The sequence below is a fragment of the Salvelinus alpinus genome, chromosome 3 (assembly GCF_045679555.1).
Source record: "Salvelinus alpinus chromosome 3, SLU_Salpinus.1, whole genome shotgun sequence".
Classification (NCBI taxonomy): domain Eukaryota; kingdom Metazoa; phylum Chordata; class Actinopteri; order Salmoniformes; family Salmonidae; genus Salvelinus; species Salvelinus alpinus.
In genome coordinates, this window is record NC_092088.1 from 56,132,666 (window position 1) to 56,148,140 (window position 15,475).

Below are 15,475 nucleotides of genomic sequence, written 5' to 3' on the forward strand. Positions count from 1 at the left end.
ACTGCTCTTATTAAGTATTTGGTGAGTGTGTCTCCCTTTGTGATACTGTGGGGGTTCCATTAAGGTTGCATTGCCCTTCTGTGAAGTTTTACAACAGCCATTTCAATGACAACACCAAGAGAGTAGGATGGGTGTGTCTACGGGGCCCAGACTGCTCGCTGACATACCAACCGTTTAACCTACTTTTGAATCAGCTCAGCACACGGATATCAAAATGTCTTACAGTAATAACCATTGAGAAATAATACGCACTTATCAACCCAGTTTGCTCATCAGGACAGTCTTAATGGGTTTTGGCTGACAGAGACAGCTCTCTATGCCAATAATAAAGGGTGATGTGGGGTAGAGAGAAAGGAAAGGAGCCCTGTGCGAGAAAACCAGGCCCCCACCGCATGCACAGCTCAAATGGATCTTAAAAGCTAAAAATAACAGCAGCAAAACGCTCTGCACTCATAATCAGAGCCTACGCATGAACACAGGGCTTTGCTAAACTGCTGAGAGGCAAAAGGCCAAAGACACAAGATGGCCCTTCACTTCCTCAGATGACTCACATAATGTACAGTGAGGGAAAAAAGTATTTGATCCCCTGCTGATTTTGTACGTTTGCCCACTGACAAAGAAATGATCAGTCTATAATTTTAATGGTAGGTTTATTTGAACAGTGAGAGACAGAATATCAACAAAAAAATCCAGAAAAACGCATGTCAAAAATGTTATGAATTGATTTGCATTTTAATGAGGGAAATAAGTATTTGACCCCTCTGCAAAACATGACTTAGTACTTGGTGGCAAAACCCTTGTTGGCAATCACAGAGGTCAGACGTTTCTTGTAGTTGGCCACCAGGTTTGCACACATCTCAGGAGGGATTTTGTCCCACTCCTCTTTGCAGATCTTCTTCAAGTCATTAAGGTTTCGAGGCTGACGTTTGGCAACTCGAACCTTCAGCTCCCTCCACAGATTTTCTATGGGATTAAGGTCTGGAGACTGGCTAGGCCACTCCAGGACCTTAATGTGCTTCTTCTTGAGCCACTCCTTTGTTGCCTTGGCCGTGTGTTTTGGGTCATTGTCATGCTGGAATACCTATCCACGACCCATTTTCAATACCCTGGCTGAGGGAAGGAGGTTTTCACCCAAGATTTGACGGTACATGGCCCCGTCCATCGTCCCTTTGATGCGGTGAAGTTGTCCTGTCCCTTTAGCAGAAAAACACCCCCAAAGCATAATGTTTCCACCTCCATGTTTGACGGTGGGGATGGTTTCTTGGGGTCATAGGCAGCATTCCTCCTCCTCCAAACACGGCAAGTTGGGTTGATGCCAAAGAACTCAATTTTGGTCTCATCTGACCACAACACGTTCACCCAGTTGTCCTCTGAATCATTCAGATGTTCATTGGCAAACTTCAGACGGGCATGTATATGTGCTTTCTTGAGCAGGGGGACCTTGCGGGCGCTGCAGGATTTCAGTCCTTCACGGCATAGTGTGTTACCAATTGTTTTCTTGATGACTATGGTCCCAGCTGCCTTGAGATCATTGACAAGATCCTCCTGTGTAGTTCTGGGCTGATTCCTCACCGTTCTCATGATCATTGCAACTCCACGAGGTGAGATCTTGCATGGAGCCCCAGGCTGAGGGAGATTGACAGTTCTTTTGTGTTTCTTCCATTTGCGAATAATCACAGAAACTGTTGTCACCTTCTCACCAAGCTGCTTGGCGATGGTCTTGTAGCCCATTCCAGCCTTGTGTAGGTCTACAATCTTGTCCCTGACATCCTTGGAGAGCTCTTTGGTCTTGGCCATGGTGGAGAGTTTGGAATCTGATTGATTGATTGCTTCTGTGGACAGGTATCTTTTATACAGGTAAGAAACTGAGATTAGGAGCACTCCCTTTAAGAGTGTGCTCCTAATCTCCGTTCGTTACCTGTATGAAAGACACCTGGGAGCCAGAAATCTTTTTGATTGAGAAGGGGTCAAATACTTATTTCCCTCATTAAAATGCAAATCAATTTATAACATTTTTGACATGCATTTTTCTGGATATTTTTGTTGTTATTCTGTCTCTCACTGTTCAAATAAACCTACCATTAAAATTATAGACTGATAATTTCTTTGTCAGTGGGCAAACGTACAAAATCAGCAGGGGATCAAATATTTTTTTCCCTCACTGTATATGAACACACACCCAAATGTGTGTATGCACCTACAAGCACTGGCTCACACACACACAAGCATGCTTACACACATTAAATTAATGGAATATATTTATCTTCATGAAAACAGCAATTTAATCTGCATGATTAGGGTAAATAATTGGCAGCAAACACATTTAACGATGATTCTCAATAGCTCAAGGTATGTTAATGCACATTAAAAACATGTGGTGTCCAGGGAAGATTATGATAGGGAAACAGGGAGAATGGGAATACAGAATTAAAATATGAGACAACACAGCGGAAATGGGGAAACAAAAGGGTGAGAGAGCCATCCTCCAGAAGACTGCCACGGCAGCACAAATACGCCGCTACAGTGGCAAGAAAAAGTATGTGAACCCTTTGGAATTACCTGGATTTCTGCATAAATTGCTCATCAAATTTGATCTGGTCTTCATCTAAGTCACAACAATAGACAAACATGGTGTGCTTAAACTAATAACACATCAATTATTGTATTTTTTTTGTCTATATTGAATACATGATTTAAACATTCACATTGTAGGTTGGAAAAGGTATGTGAACCCCTAGGCTAATGAACCCCTAGACTTCTCCAAAAGCTAATTGAAGTCAGGAGTCAGCTAACCTGGAGTCCAATCAATGAGACGAGATTGCTTTTGGTTGGAGCTGACTTGCTATATTAAAAACCCTCACAAAATTTGAGTTTGCTATTCACAAGAAGCATTGCCTGATATGAACCATGCCCCGAACAAAAGAGATCTCAGAAGACGTAAGATTAAGAATTGTTGACTTGCATAAAGCTGCAAAGGGTTACAAAAGTATCTCTAAAAGCCTTGATGTTCATCAGTCCATGGAAAGACAAATTGTCTATAAATGAGCACAGCGCAAAATGCTCAATGTGGTTCTGTGGACAGAAGAAACTACAGTTGAGTTGTTTGGAAGGGACTCACAACACTGTGTGGAGAAAAAAAGGCACAGCACACCAACATCAAAACCTCATCCCAACTGTAAATATGGTGGAGGGAGCATCATGGTTTGGGGCTGCTATGCTGCCTCAGGGCCTGGAAAGATTGCTATCATCGACAGAAAAATGAATTCCCAAGTGTATCAAGCCATTTTGCAGGAGAATGTAAGGCTATCTGTCCACCAATTGAAGCTCAACAGAAGTTGGGTGATGCAACACAAAACACAGAAGTAAATCAGCCTTCTGGAGTGGCCCAGCCAGAGTCCATACCTCAACCCAATTGAGATGCTGTGGCATGACCTCAAGACAGCAGTTCACACCAGACATCCCAAGAATATTGCTGAACTGAAACAGTTTTGTAAAGAGGAATGGTCCAAAATTCCTCCTGACCGTTGTGCAGGTCTGATCCGCAACTACAGAAAGCATTTGGATGAGGTTATTGCTGCCAAAGGAGGGTCAACCAGTTATTCAATCCAAAGGTTCACATACTTTCTCCCCCCCTGCACGGTGAATGTTTACACGGTGTGTTCAATAAAGACATCAAAACGTGTAATTGTTTGTGTGTTATTAGTTTAAGCAGACTGTGTTTGTCTATTGTTGTGACCTAGATGAAGATCAGATCAAATTGTATGACCAATTTATGCAGAAAGGGTTCACATACTTTTTCTTGCCACTGTAATCAGTGATCATTCAAATAAGCACACTTACTCTCTCGTGCACCATGCCAAAACATTCCATGCACACTCCCAGACACTCACACCAACACTATGGGAAATTGAAAACAAAGTAGAGCAAGCTCAGCACTGAAGCAATTACTCCAGTCAGGTGATATTTTACTCAGTGGTGGAATCAAATGAAACAGAATTGAATCATAAATGGACCTTGAGGGACATACTGAATCAATGCAGAGCATAGATGAACTTGCCTTTGACTTGAATCAATTAAATAATGTTTTAAGATAAATAATGACGGCTGCAGCCCGATTCTTTATTTAGCCGCATAGTTATCAGCCAGGATGGACAAAACATTCTACTGTGCCATGTTTTGCCTTGATGAGCTCTACCGAGACGTGTATATTCCTGTTGGGGTGTATTTTGGGTTAAAGTCTGGTCGCCCCCCAGAGGTGTCTTCCTCCTCAGTAGGCTATTTCTCTGGTCTGAGCTTGGCCAGTGTACTATGACAGGCAGGCCAGGCTGTTAGTTGTTTAAGGCCTGCATTTATAATGCTGCCTGCTTGGTTCCTCAAAGCCGTTACAGAGTAATTGGCTACAAACCACAGCATCAGCTACTGACCGTGGCTAGAATCAAAACACTTACAAGAGGATGTAGGAATTGTAAAAGTGAAGGTGAGGTATATTTTAAATCAATTTGCATGAATGCATATTGAACATATTCGAGAACATACAGTATTTAAGTCATGAATATGCTACATTTCTAGGAATATTGATAGGCCTAGTAGAACATCTGTACATTAAGTTCCCTGGATGTCTTGTTCATTCATAAGAATGATTGAATTGCAGGATGAGCAAAACGTCAGATAACAAAATATCTGCAGAATAACACATAATGTATATGTTATACTGACCATAATGATCCAGTGCAAGGGATATTTTTGAGAGCAGCTTTGACATTTACTGATATGCTAATATTGAAGACACAGCTCCTAAGGAAAGCCTCCATTCTAAACATTCTGATAAACCTATACAATCTCTTTAAGAGCCTGATAGAGATATAATACTGTATCTATCGTATTTAAGCTAGGAGATGGGCTGCTCAAACAAATCACAATAAGTACTGCACCAGAAACAGCAGCATTTTATTATTCATAATGCCTACGGTAGATAATAGGCAATACCTCATAATTATCACCCTTACTTCTGTGTAGGCAATGGGACATGTTTTAATGGCGATCAGCATTTGAAGTGGAGTTCAAACAGTGCTTCTGATGTCCAAGAAAAATACAAGCTAGGCTAAAGTATGGTTGCTCCAGAAATTAACATTCCAGGAATGTTAGACAAATTGTTTCTTTCTGCAACCTCGCAAAGTGGCAATTACTAATGTTAGCCTATAATACAATCATGAGGCTGGGGCATTGCATCATTTCTGCAATGTCTGTATACTGTCATCAGTAAGGACTAACACTTCTTTGTTGTCCCTGTTCGGAGTAAAGTGGCAATCCATCTCTGGAGGACAAGTGGAGCTGGGGTCTGCAATCCAAAACATATTAACTGATCTCACATCTCGCAGCCATAGACATGCGGGGAACCTCATCTAATCAGGCCTGCTTAAAACGGAATTCATTATCAAAAGCCCCTCTGATAAAAAGGATGCATCTCTAGCATTCAGCCGCTTTGTACTCCATCATCTTTGGGAGCAATGGGATTGCTAGACATGTTACTGGGCAGAGGAAGGTAGTTTCTATATTCGGTTAAGGCTACCCTGGGTTGCCCTGCTTTAAAGAAGCAATGGAGCATCTCCTGGTGAAACATCTTTAGAAAACACCTTGTCAGCGCTCAGACAATTGAGATGTTACACTGTGTCATATTGTCTTGCTTATATCCATATCTCTTCTATCCGATTTATAAACCATAAGCCATTTTTCAGTCTTTATTTTTTTGTTGTCATAGGGCATCGTCAATTATTCAAATGTTCCTCTACTTATTGAACATGTTTCCTTTTCTGCACATTCATATTTAAAGGCTCTTCCCTCCTCAGGACATTTCAGCAGGATAAATCAATGTGACATGAAGCTTTATTGAGACAGCTTCAGAGAGGAATTCAATCTAATGGCACTGCATGAGAGTGTATTTCTGCATGCTATCAGAGATGCAGGTTCAGAAGTATTCAAATCGATTGAAATGCTAATTCAAATCAGCTTAATGAGAACCCCTGCTTGACTATTCATAATAAATAATTTGATTTGGCCATTGTTACTGTTACTGGGGAACCATTTTCAAGACTTGGTGATTGAGCAAACCTTAATACAATATTTTAATGGAAGCACTCCTTGAGCTAGGCCTATAACCAACTATCAATAACTGATGAAGATCAAATTGTATTTGTCACATGCTTCAACAGCTGTAGACTAACAGTGAAATGCTTACTTAAGGGTTATTTTCCATCAATGCAGAGTTTAAGATAAAGATAAAAAATTGAAATAGTGACATGAGGAATAAATACAAAGTGAATAACGAATAACAATAACAAGTGAAAATAACATGGCTATATACAGGAAGTACCAGTACTGCATCGATGCGCAGGGGTGCGAGTTAATTGAGGTACTGTAGCAATTTGCATATTGGTAGGGATAAAGTGACTAGGCAACAGGATAGATAATGGACAGTAGCAGCAGCATATGTGGTGTGTGTGTGTGTGGAGTCAGTATGCATGTGTGTGCATGTTATTTGTGTGTGGGCATATGCAATGTGTGTGCATGTGTGTGTTGGGGTGTCAGTGTAAGTATGTGTGAGTGTGTGGGAGAGTGCAAAAAGGGAGACCAGTTAAGAATCACATCTTGTTAGTCTAACTAACTGATGAACGAGCTCAATGATAGATGAGACTGGAGCCATGTCTGATCACCCAGCTTTGATTCATTATGTACTTTGATCTAATTCCCAAATCTCTTAGCATGTTAAAATTCACAGCATGTCATATATTGGAAAGCAGTCTGGGAAGAATCTCAGCATTCTGACTTTGGCAATGACTTTAACCATGCAATACTTCTTTCAACATCTCCATTTTAACATTGCATAACAAGCTATTGCATTGATATTTAATACAAAGGACTAAAATAGTTTAGGTTATGATTCTAGGAATATACTGAACAATATGATGATTTGACCACCAAACTCCAAAAAGGGACATGTCCAGGAGATGCCCATAAATCCTCTTTGAGGTGGGGAGCAATCTGATTTCAAGGATGTGCCATTCATCTCAGATTTCACTAGTCTAGGGGTCACAACTGACTCACAACTAGATCACCCCATCCCCACCTTGTCGGCACACATTCAAGCCGGCATGCATACACAAGGTACAGTTGAAGTCCGAAGTTTACATACACCTTAGCCAAATAAATTTAAACTCAGTTTTTCACAATTCCTGACATTTAATCCAAGTAAAAATGCCCTGTCTTAGGTCAGTTAGGATCACCACTTTATTTTAAGAATGTGTAATGTCAGAATATAAGTAGAGATGATTTATTTCAGATTTAATTTATTTTATCACATTCCAAGTGGGTCAGAAGTTTACATACACTCAATTAGTATTTGGTAGCATTGCCTTTAAATTGTTTAACTTGGGTCAAACGTTTCGGGTAGCCTTCCCCAAGCTTCCCACAATAAGTTGGGTGAATTTTGGCCCATTCCTCCTGACAGAGCTGGAGTAACTGAGTCAGGTTTGTAGGCCTCCTTGCTCGAACATGCTTTTTCAGTTCTGCCCACAAATGTTCTATAGGATTGAGGTTGGGGCTTTGTGATGGCCACTCCAATACCTTGACTTTATTGTCCTTAAGCCATTTTGCTACAACTTTGGAAGTATGCTTGGGGTCATTGTCCATTTGGAAGAACCATTTGCGACCAAGCTTTAACTTCCTGACTGATGTCTTGAGATGTTGCTTCAATATATCCACATAATTTTCCTACCTCATGATGCCATCTATTTTATTAAGTACACCAATCCCTGCTGTAGCAAAGCACCACCACAACGTGATGCTGCCACCCCCGTGCATCACGTTGGGATGGTGTTCTTCGGATGGCAAGCCTCCCCCTTTTTCCTCCAAACATAACAATGGTCATTATGGCCAAACAATTCTATTTTTGTTTCATGAGACCAGAGGACATTCATCCAAAAAGTATGATCTTTGTCCCCATGTGCAGTTGCAAACCGTAGTCAGATTTTTTTGTGGCGGTTTTGGAGCAGTGGCTTCTTCCTTGCTGAGTGGCCTTTCAGGTTATGTCGATATAGGACTCGTTTTACCGTGGATATAGATACTTTTGTACCTGTTTCCTCCAGCATCTTCACAAGGTCCTTTGCTGTTGTTCTGGGATTGATTAGCACTTTTCGCACCAAAGTACGTTAATCTCTAGGAGACAGAACGCGTCTCCTTCCTGAGCAGTTTGACGGCTGCGTGGTCCCATGGTGTTTATACTTGCGTACTATTGTTTGTACAGATGAACGTGGTACCTTCAGGCGTTTGGAAATTGCTCCCAAGGATGAACCAGACTTGTGGAGGTCTCCAATTTTTTTATGAGGCCTTGGCTGATTTCTTTGGACTTTCCCATGATGTCAAGCAAAGAGGCACTGAGTTTGAAGATAGGCCTTGAAATACATCTACAGGTACACCTCCAATTGACTCAAATTATGTCAATTAGCCTATCGGAAGCTTGTAAAGCCATAACATCATTTTCTGAAATTCTCCAAGCTGTTTAAAGGCACAGTCAACTTAGTGTATGTACATTTCGGACCCACTGGAATTGTGATACAGTGAGTTATAAGTGAAATAATCTGTCTGTAAACAATTGTTGGAAAAATTACTTGTGTCATGCACAAAGTAGATGTCCTAACCGATTTGCCAAAACTATAGTTTGTAAACAAGAAATTTGTGGAGTGGTTGAAAAACAGGTTTTAATGACTCCAACCTAAGTGTATGTAAACTTCCGACTTCAACTGTATACTGTTATACACTCTTATTAAATCTGACCTAAAATCAGACGGACAACACATCAGTTAATGTCAGTTGATGATAAGGTTAATGTTCACTCTTCCTGTACTGTAGCTGGATCTGTGGTTCAGTATATTGAATTGCCTGAGGCCTCATGAGGAGGAATATGCCCACCAAAAATGGGAATGGGCTCCCCTTCCTCTTAGACTAGAGGCACGAGAGGATTGAAGAGATCCTAATAAATCTTGTTTATAGCAGCCATCAGATCATAAAGGGCTCTGATTCCACATTGGACTGTCAAATCAACAGAATAAAGAAGCAGTGAATTACGTCTGTGAAACATAGGCTAATATGTTTGTGTTTTACTTGAAAAACAACACACGTTTGATGGGTAGACCTATTGTATGTTATAGAATCTAATAAGTGACAACGTCTCAATGAACACAGTCTTATACAGTACAAAACACTGTATATCAATACAATCCCAACTACAGGGATGCTTGTAACCGCATGATGGGTGTGACTGATAGGTGTGCAATTCTGTTGAGCTGCTCCACCAGAGTGATAAGAAATTCATCTGAATTAAAGTTGGCTTGGGTGAAATGCAATCTAGCAGAGTGCCGGCGAATGATGCCAACGCATGGCTGCTTGACACCCTGATCCAATATTCAATGCCTAGGACAAAGTAACATTCCTTTCAAACTGCATTACTGCTGAAAGGCCACCTGAACATACGCTCTCTCCATGGAAGAGGTCATCCGGCCGACAAGTGGACTAGTAATCCTTAGCAAATATACACGTACACACCTTCTAGTCGAGTCATTAGAAACATGTCTTGTCTTTCTGGGGGTAGAACATCCTTCTAGTACTGGAAAATTAAAGACTTGTGTAGGAACTGCACTGACTTTTTTGTTGATAGTATTGATAGTTTTATGTACATTCGCATTCAGAATGTATTATCTAAAAGGATAAAAGTATTGCGTGGAGTGGAAGTTCTCAGTGTAAGCGCCTTCCGTTTAAATGAATGAATGTGTGATAAGATAGGCACTACATTAATTAGGATAATTCAGTATATACAAAAAGCATATCTAAATATTAAGGGAAAGATGCACTTTTGAAATTGCGAACAATGTGTGAGAGGATGGAAGATTGGATATAGGGCGAAGGGCAAGTGAGATTACAGTTGGCTGCTGCAGCATACTGGAGAAGTTACATTTCCCTTGGGATATCCATCACTGGGGCATAACGGTTTTCGGGAGCACTTGCTCGCGAAATGGCATTCTTAAAATGGTTGATTAATAAATTAATGTTTAATAATACAACACCAGCAGTAGACAGGCAAGGGAATTGAGTGTGTATTTATTGATAACTTGATGCAGGCTCAACTTTGTGTAGTTCAAGGATCAAAATAGACAATGTGATGGGGAAATTATATACAGTATATTGTTGGACTAATGCTTATGATTGCCTTTGAGCACAATGGAATCAATTCCATAACTGTTTCTCTATAACATCGGTCAACACTAAGATATGCTGGATGACATCTGCTGTCGAATTCTCATCGTACCGCTATATCTACAGCTGTAGCTATGCTGTCTGGGTAATTACTAGGAGTGTATATGTTAGTATGGCAGAAGGAAGAGTGCACATCAGAGAATGAAATTCAACACTTTTTGCAAAATGATTTACTCTTGCAGAGGCACAGACACTTTGAGATGCTCCAGCATTAACAGAAGGCCTGCAGTCATAGGTACAAAGTTGATTGATCACTGCAGGAAAATCCCTCTTGCACAAATCAATAGGCTATGGTGATCCAACGACCAGAGTCAAGGACAGCAGGGTGGATAGAACTTGGAGAGCATATCATTGTTGTTTACCGATTGATCCAGTCTTAGTACAGTAAATAGGCTAATCAACTATGTTATACTGAACATGCATACTGGAGGCCTTGCTCATTGAAAGCTTGGCAAAGATAAGTCAATCCAGTCCAGCCTTAGTAATTCAACAAAATGTGAATGTATAGTCTTCAAATAGCAATCCCTGTAAATTCAGCTTGCCTACACAACTAAAAACACTTCTCCCTTTTTATTCCCTTCAAATCTCATTTGGATTTGCTCTACTGAAAGCCATTACCAATAAATGCAGGCAATCAGACACATGAAAACATACTTTCTGCTTAGGGGCAAAGTTGCAGAATATTACACCATTCTAGTGCATTCATCATGACACATGGAATGGTTCTTTGTTTCTCCTGTATTCATTTAGCAGTGGCGCACCGCTGCTGCTAAATTGTTGCCGCCACACGTGGGGGACATTTCGGGAAGGAAAACGCTTTCAGTGTAAACTTAAACGACTAAAATCAGACAAAGTTTATAGAAAAGATAATTGACCACTCGTTTATGCCTGCTACGTTAGGTTAGCTTAATGGCATCATGTGTAGAATTGCAGAAAATGTGCTTAAAAATTGCAGCATTTTCTCTAAGCTCTATGAAAAAAAAACGTGCTTGTTGCTAATAGCACATCTGCCCTGTTCCTGGAGTGCTGCAGGTACAGCAGGATTTTGTTCCAACTAGGCAACCAACTGAGCTAATTGATCAGTGCAATGCCTAAATTCAACACACCTGGTTTTCCAAGTCGGTTAAATCAAAAACATGGACCAGGTTAGCCAACCCCTGGGCTATGGTCAAATATTTTTTGAATGTTTATTCATTTAAAAAAGTGACTGGAGAGGACCTTCTCAACGTCCTTCTACAAACAATCCTGGGGGGGGGGGCGCATGCCTCCGTGACATCCCACTTCCTCTGCGACCTTTGCCACCGCAGCAAAAAAAATGATCTAGAGGAAACATTACATTTCCCCCTACAGCTTGTAAAAGAGAAAATGGAATCTGGCGAGAATGCTTAAGGTAAACTTCCCTGAAAACCAACCGATACAGATGCCCATCAATAGATCAATCCATTACACTGGATCATTAATTCCTGCAGCTTCTACCCTTCCATAGGGGGAGTTACCAGCCATAACCACAACAGCAGTATATTCGTCTTTTATCCAAAAATAATGTTTCCCTTTGTGAATTTCACGTCGTAAAAACGGCTATAGAACACATTACCACACTATACAACAATTCTTCTCAGGATTAAGCTTCTATTACACAGGTATTTTGTGTCTTGATTAAAAAAGATACAGATAAACAGATGTTAATCACCCAACGAAGGCACATTTTACTTTTATGCTACATTTGAAACACAAAAACAGCCAATGTCTGTGAGTAATCACACATTAAAATAAATAGTGATCACTCTCTAGATTTTTCCAAAACCAAGCAGGAATTAGAGATAGCTGTGACTTACATGTTTTTCGGTTCACATGGGTCCGTGTGGGGGTGGTGGCAGGCCTCTCCATGGAGTGCTTGTGTGTCCACATTTCTGTGGAGTCATGCAGCACGGTGGGGTTAAAAGGAGAGGGGCTGGAGGTGGTAAAAATGGCAACTGGCACAGCGGTGGTTGTGGTAATAACAGGGCCTTGTGGTCCTCCGCCCCCAGAGTTGCCTTGGCGTTGTGTGGTGCTGCGAGGTGTAACTTGGCTGCCTGATGCACCACCCACCTTGGCGGTAGTAGTGGTGCCACTGGGGTGGTGTGCAACAACAGTTCGAGTTCTGCCCCTCACCACTGTGACGGTGGTTGAGGTGGGGTTTGCCATGGTAGTAGTGGTTGTAGTGGTAGTGTCTGAGTTCTTGGGGAAGGTGCTGGGCTTGGAGAGATGGGGGGGAAACATGGGGTCCTGTCCTATACCCTTAGCGTCCACCAGGTCTGTAGGCACGTAGTCCCTAACAGAGCCCACCACAATCCATTTGAGCAGCATCAGGCTTAGTCCCAAGCCAATGAAGCCTATGAGCAGAGGAACCACACATAGCCATGTCTGCTGGCGTGGCCACACGGTGCAGCCTCCACAGCGCAGGGGCCCTGGCTCTTGGCCTTGGGCCTGCTCTCGCTCCCTACTCCCCTCTGGACACTCCTCCAGGATCACCGCCCCGGATGTGACTGCTCCGGAGCTCTCGCTCATCCTGCGCACGGCTTAGCAAGGGTTAATCTTGGGGCCAGGCGCATGACAGGCATGGGAAGCACGAGCCAGAATGGCAGCCGGCAATGCCGGACATCGAGAAAGAAACACACACAATGAGATGGTCACAAACACATACATACACAGAAACGTACAGACAAACACTCAGACAAACTCAGAGACGCACAACAGAGGTGGAACAATCTGATGTAGATGTGGAATGATCTTTTGTCCAGTTTGAGTCCTGTCCAAAAGCAACCCAGACCTCCAACTCCAAGGACAATCCAAAAATAATTGATGAAGAGGAGAATAGAAAGAAGACAGTGAGAGACAAACAGCTGTAAATCCGTCTATGAAGACACCTTGTCGCAGCACCTGCACACTCATCTGTTGGCACTGATCAAACCCAGACCTCTATTTCGCACCCTTTCTCTTTTCCACCGTCAATATTCCAAGATGGGGCGTTTTCGTTATGGACTGTTGAGAAAAACTTGCAGGGGTGGTTCTGATTCCCGCCTCTCAGCAGGCAAGGCAGATAGGATCCTGGGTTTCTCTCGCCTTAGCTGAGTCAGCTAGCCAGCCCCAGAAACCTGTCCCTCCCATCAGAGAGAAGAGAGATCAGCCCTGGGTGTGTCGTTGCTCCCTCTCCAGACCCCCGCTGTCTACAACATCCCCGCTCACAAGGGATTCTCCTTTTATGTTTTGGAGAAAAACCAAGCCCACTCCCAGCACTCAGTTGCTTGCTATTCTCCAGTGGGGAAAAATACAAAATCAATTGATGGCAACAAGAAGAAAAAATAACCCTGGAGCTTAGAGATACAGAGAGAAAAGGAGGGGTGGGTGGTGGAGGTAGAAGGGTGGATAAATCTGTCGTTTGCTATGCTTTATCCCGTTCCTCAGGTTCCCCAAGCTGTCCGCTCAGCGCCCTGCTGTCTCTGTGCGCTGCCTGTTAATGCAGCAGAGACCTAGAAACCTGCCCTTATCCACCAGCTACATTCCCGTACTGAGAGAAAGAAGAAGAGAGAGAAAGGATAAGGATCCTCTCAGAAAAAGACATTAAAGGATATATAGAAAGATAGAGGGAGCAGTTGAAAATACCCTGTACAACTCTTCTCCCGGCTCCTCTACCTCAGGTCCCTCTATGAGGAATTGCAGCCCTCCAGTCAATGTTGCAGTTTTGGCTGGTTTCTGTCCCATTAGGGACTGCTACCGGATGATTAGGGATCTCCACCGCGGACGCTGCAGCTTTACAGTCTGACACTCCTCTGGTTTTAGACGATGATGCTGATCTAGCAGACCAGTGGCTTTGGTATTCTAGTCAGGTAGACAGTTGCTATCCTGTGCTGCTGCTGCCGATGCTGAGAGAGAGCGAATGCAAACGAGAGAGAGAGAAAAAAAGCATAGACGGAGCACAGTGCACACTGGAAGAGGGAGAGAGAAACAGAGAGGGAGGGGGAGTGAGAGAGAGAGACGAGGTTGCACCTGCTAGCTCCACCAGCATTGGGAAGATGTTCTCTCTCTCCTAACACACAGAGAGAGAGAGAGAGAGAGAGAGAGAGAGAGAGAGATGAAAGAGAGAGAGTGAGAGAGTGCAATGAAGAATGCATGCACAAAATAGGGAGTGGAAGAGTGCAGAGAGGAGAGATTGAGAGAGAGCCTGATCCTAGGCAAATCTCTGCAGTATTAGCAGAGGCAGTTACAGAACAGGCTGCATCTTAGCATTAGCAACACCGGCAGAGCAGAGTCACAAGGAATTGTCACTCACTCACATGGTGCCTCCCAGTTATGTATCTGGAACAGAGAGAGAGGAGGAGGGAAGGATGAGGCTGAGAGGGTAAGAGAAGGAGGACAAGAGAAAAACATTGAAGTGGAAAGGGTTGTGACATGAATGAAAAAATATAACATTCATCAGTGTTTAACAGGGAAATGGTGGTTTGGGGAATAGACCAGAAGCTCTGACAGTTAGGCCCATATTGTTAAGCTATAAACCCTGTCTGTCCTGCTAACCCCATCATCATGCCTCCTGTTTCACAGGGCAAAGATAAAAATCCACCAAAGATAACAGGGCATGGGAGGGTTAGTTGCAAAGCCCGCCTACAGTATGTGTCCCCAGGGGAAAGTAGAGCTAAGTTTTACACCCCTTAGAAATGCAGACATACCACCACGTTGTCTAACACAGGCTATTAAACACCACTGCAGAGACAAATTAATAAAAATAAAAAATATTTTAAGTGAAATAATGAGCTTTTCTCTGAAAATCCAGGAAGCTATTTTGACCTATGCACTAACAAGGTTTTTCAGCATATGCAGCTTTGACACCTGCTACAGTACTGTAGCTGTACTTATCTACTGTTCTTCAACAACAGATGTACTCACAAGCCTGATAGACAAGGTTCCAGCGAGGTCAGAAAGACACAGAGCAATGCTCACCTGCATATCCCCTTTTCCAGTAGCATGTTGGTTTGCATCCACATCACCCACACCATGTTGACTGTAAAGGGTACGTTTACACACACGGTGAGACAAACACGGGACCAAACGGGGAGGGACCTACCTACATGCCTGGTCACAAGAGGAATCACAGACATACATCAATACATGGATGCATTAACTTCTTGGGACTATA

At 42.5% G+C, this 15,475-nt stretch overlaps 1 protein-coding gene across 2 annotated transcripts in view; it reads right to left on the bottom strand.

The window, feature by feature from the left end:
* Positions 1-14,311, bottom strand: part of LOC139570975 (pro-neuregulin-3, membrane-bound isoform-like) — a 532,592-nt gene extending 518,281 nt beyond the window's left edge. For both annotated transcript variants that reach the window (XM_071393388.1, XM_071393387.1), the window contains exon 1: positions 12,141-14,311. In XM_071393388.1, the coding sequence (XP_071249489.1) occupies positions 12,141-12,852 (712 nt within the window). In that variant the 5' untranslated portion in view covers positions 12,853-14,311. The remainder of the gene's footprint in view (positions 1-12,140) is intronic.
* Positions 14,312-15,475: the final 1,164 nt, after the last annotated feature.